General features: G+C 43.6%; 1 protein-coding gene across 1 annotated transcript in view; it reads right to left on the minus strand.

Annotated features, from left to right (window-relative positions):
* Positions 1–2,733, minus strand: part of ADCY7 (adenylate cyclase 7) — a 46,321-nt gene that overhangs the window by 31,543 nt on the left and 12,045 nt on the right. The window contains exons 6-8 of the mRNA XM_029284694.1: positions 2,353–2,464; positions 904–1,031; positions 360–518 (exon numbers count right to left, since the gene is read on the minus strand). Coding sequence (XP_029140527.1) covers positions 360–518; positions 904–1,031; positions 2,353–2,464 — 399 coding nt within the window. The remainder of the gene's footprint in view (positions 1–359; positions 519–903; positions 1,032–2,352; positions 2,465–2,733) is intronic.

Raw genomic sequence — 2,733 nt, forward strand, 5'->3', positions numbered from 1 at the left:
CACCACAGGCATACCCACCCAATGGGCCATGCCCACCTGGCACCCAGCGATAAACAAGTGGGTTTGGGGTTGCAGTTTGGGCACTCGGTCTCTAAAAGGTTTGCCATCACTGCACTAGAGGAAAGAGTTAGGGGCACTTTGCTTCCCAATCATGACAAAGAACCCAAAATATCTCCTCCTGATTCTTGCTCTAATGCCAGTGCAGAATCTTGCGGCCAGCGGAAAAATCAGATTATCCCCCCCAAACTTTCTGCATCCTTGGACTAAACCCAACTAAATGAACCTCAGCTAGGAAACTACATTTCAATTATCTGCCATCACGAGGACCCTCACTGGAAGGATTTCACCTGCCTACTTACCCAGGGATGCCTGCCGATTCCATGCGGTTGGCCAAGGAGACGTCGTGGGACCAAACATCGTACTGCCATTTCCGAAGTCCGATCACCCCACAAAGAACATTTCCGGAATGAATGCCAACTCTCATGTTGATGTCCACCCCTGTGGCTTCCCTAACTTGCCTGCAAAAATAAAAATGATAAGGACTCCAGGGTGGAAGACAAGATGGAAAGCCATTTGATTTCCCTGTCTCTAGACTTAAGAATCACACTGATTTTGGAATATGTTCCCATTGCTCAAGTCTTAAAGTTGCCAAGGTTGAACAGCCCTGCTCTAATCCATGAAAGTTTAAATCAGTGTAAACTAACTGTACGACACCTTGTTTCTTCTATGTGAATATTTAACAGAGCAAAAAGTATTTTAAAAAAAAACTACACTGGTACAATCAGAGGAGGAAGAAATGTTTCAGAAGATTAGGAGGGCCTGTTATTATCTATCGTAATGCTACCTTATCTATTCCTGCGTCACCACTCCTAACCTTTTAACTAGCTTTTTAAAAGTACCTACTTTATCGCTTCGCACATGTCAAGGCCCATTTTCACACAATTTTTGGCATGTACCGGCAAGGACACAGGTAAGCCCGAGACACAGTAATAACAGTCTCCCAAAATTTTTATCCTCATGCATTCATTTTCCTGCAAAACAAAACAAAAAAAAATAGCCCATGAATCATCAAGCATTGCAAATATGAATTAACCGGCGTTTGTCTTAAGCAGTGCAATTATAGGCTTTTTTGCAGGGAGAAAACAGATCTGCTGTCATCTCTTCATCTGAAGCTGCACTTTTCTCTATTCCCCCCAAAAAAAAGAAAGAAAGAAAGGAAAGAAAAATGGAGGGGGGGGGAAAGGATGGTTCATTTGTAATTTATCTGGAGTTCAAGCATGGGGAATATACAAGACAGTCCTCAATTTAAACCCGTTGGTTTAGGAGTTACGGCAGCAGTGAAAAATCTTCCTTCGTGCAAATTTGAAATTATCCATGTACAGCCAATGGCTGTTATATAGGGAGTCCTCAACTTACAACAGTTCATTTCGTGACTGTTCAAAGTTACCACGGCACTGAAAAAAAGTCACCTATGACCGTTTTTCACATTTACAACCGTCAGAGCATCCCCGTGGTCACGCGATCAAAATGTGGACACTTGGCAACTGGTTCATATTTACGACGGTCACCATGTCCCGGGGTCACAAGATCCCCTTTTGCGACCTTCTGACTAGCAAAGTGTTTGAGGAAGCCGGATTCACTTCACAACCGTGTTGCTAATTTAACAACAGCTGGTCAGGATTGAACTCCTGGCAGTGGGCAGAGTTAGCTTGCAATACTGCATTCTAACCACTGGGAGGGAAGGAAGGAAGGAACGAACGAATGAAGGAACGAAGGGTGGGGAAGGAAGGAAGGAAGGGAAGAAGGAAGGAAGGGAAGAAGGAAAGAAGGAAGGAAGGAAGGAAGGAAGCGCAATAGCACTTAGTCTTATATACCGCTTTATAGTGCTTTACAGCTCTCTCTACACAGTTTACAGACTCAGCCTATTGCCCCAACCATCTGGGTCCTCATTTTACCAATCTCGGAAGGATGGAAGGCTGAGTCAACCTTGAGCCGGTCAGGATCGAACCGTTGGCAGCAGGCAGTCAGCAGAATTAGCCTGCATTCCTGCATTCTAAACACTGTGCCACCATGTCTCGCTTAGCATGTCTCACTTAGCAACATAAATATTGAGCTCCATTCCGGTCGTAAGTGAGGACTGCCTGTATGGCCAAACTATGCGACACCATGATTTTTATAAGGCTAGTTTATTACTACACAATGCACAATCTTGTTGTGAGACTGCGCAATTAAAAAAAAATAATACTGGCAGTTCCTAGTTTACCAACCAGAGTGGCTACATTCACACAATAGGCCAGTTGTTTTCTCGACAACTGGAAGATATGGGGATTTCAGTTCCCAGAATTGACTGACCTTTGCAATTTGGTCAAATTTTCCAAACAGTTCATTCAGCATCACCACCAGTTCCTTCGGAGAACAATCGCTTGCCAGGCGAGTGAACCCTACAATGTCTGCATACAGGATGCTAGAGAAAGGACAAATATATATATACATATATTTTTCAAAATTTGGATTGCTAACAAAGAATTAAGGGAGAACTGGAATAGCCATTTCGAACTTTTTAGTTCTTTTCAACCAGACATACCCTTCTGAGATTCAAACCTGGGCTGTCTGCATGTTAGGCAGATGTATTAACCTCTAGGCCACAGGTTCTTTCTCACTTTGTCAGCTATGAGACAGGGGAGAAGAATTATCTTGAGTTTGGTGCACCCTGTTGGCCCAAATATGGGAGAA

Source organism: Protobothrops mucrosquamatus, unplaced genomic scaffold (genome assembly GCF_001527695.2).
Source record: "Protobothrops mucrosquamatus isolate PMUCROS unplaced genomic scaffold, P.Mucros_1.0 scaffold_144, whole genome shotgun sequence".
NCBI classification, from domain to species: Eukaryota; Metazoa; Chordata; class Lepidosauria; order Squamata; family Viperidae; genus Protobothrops; species Protobothrops mucrosquamatus.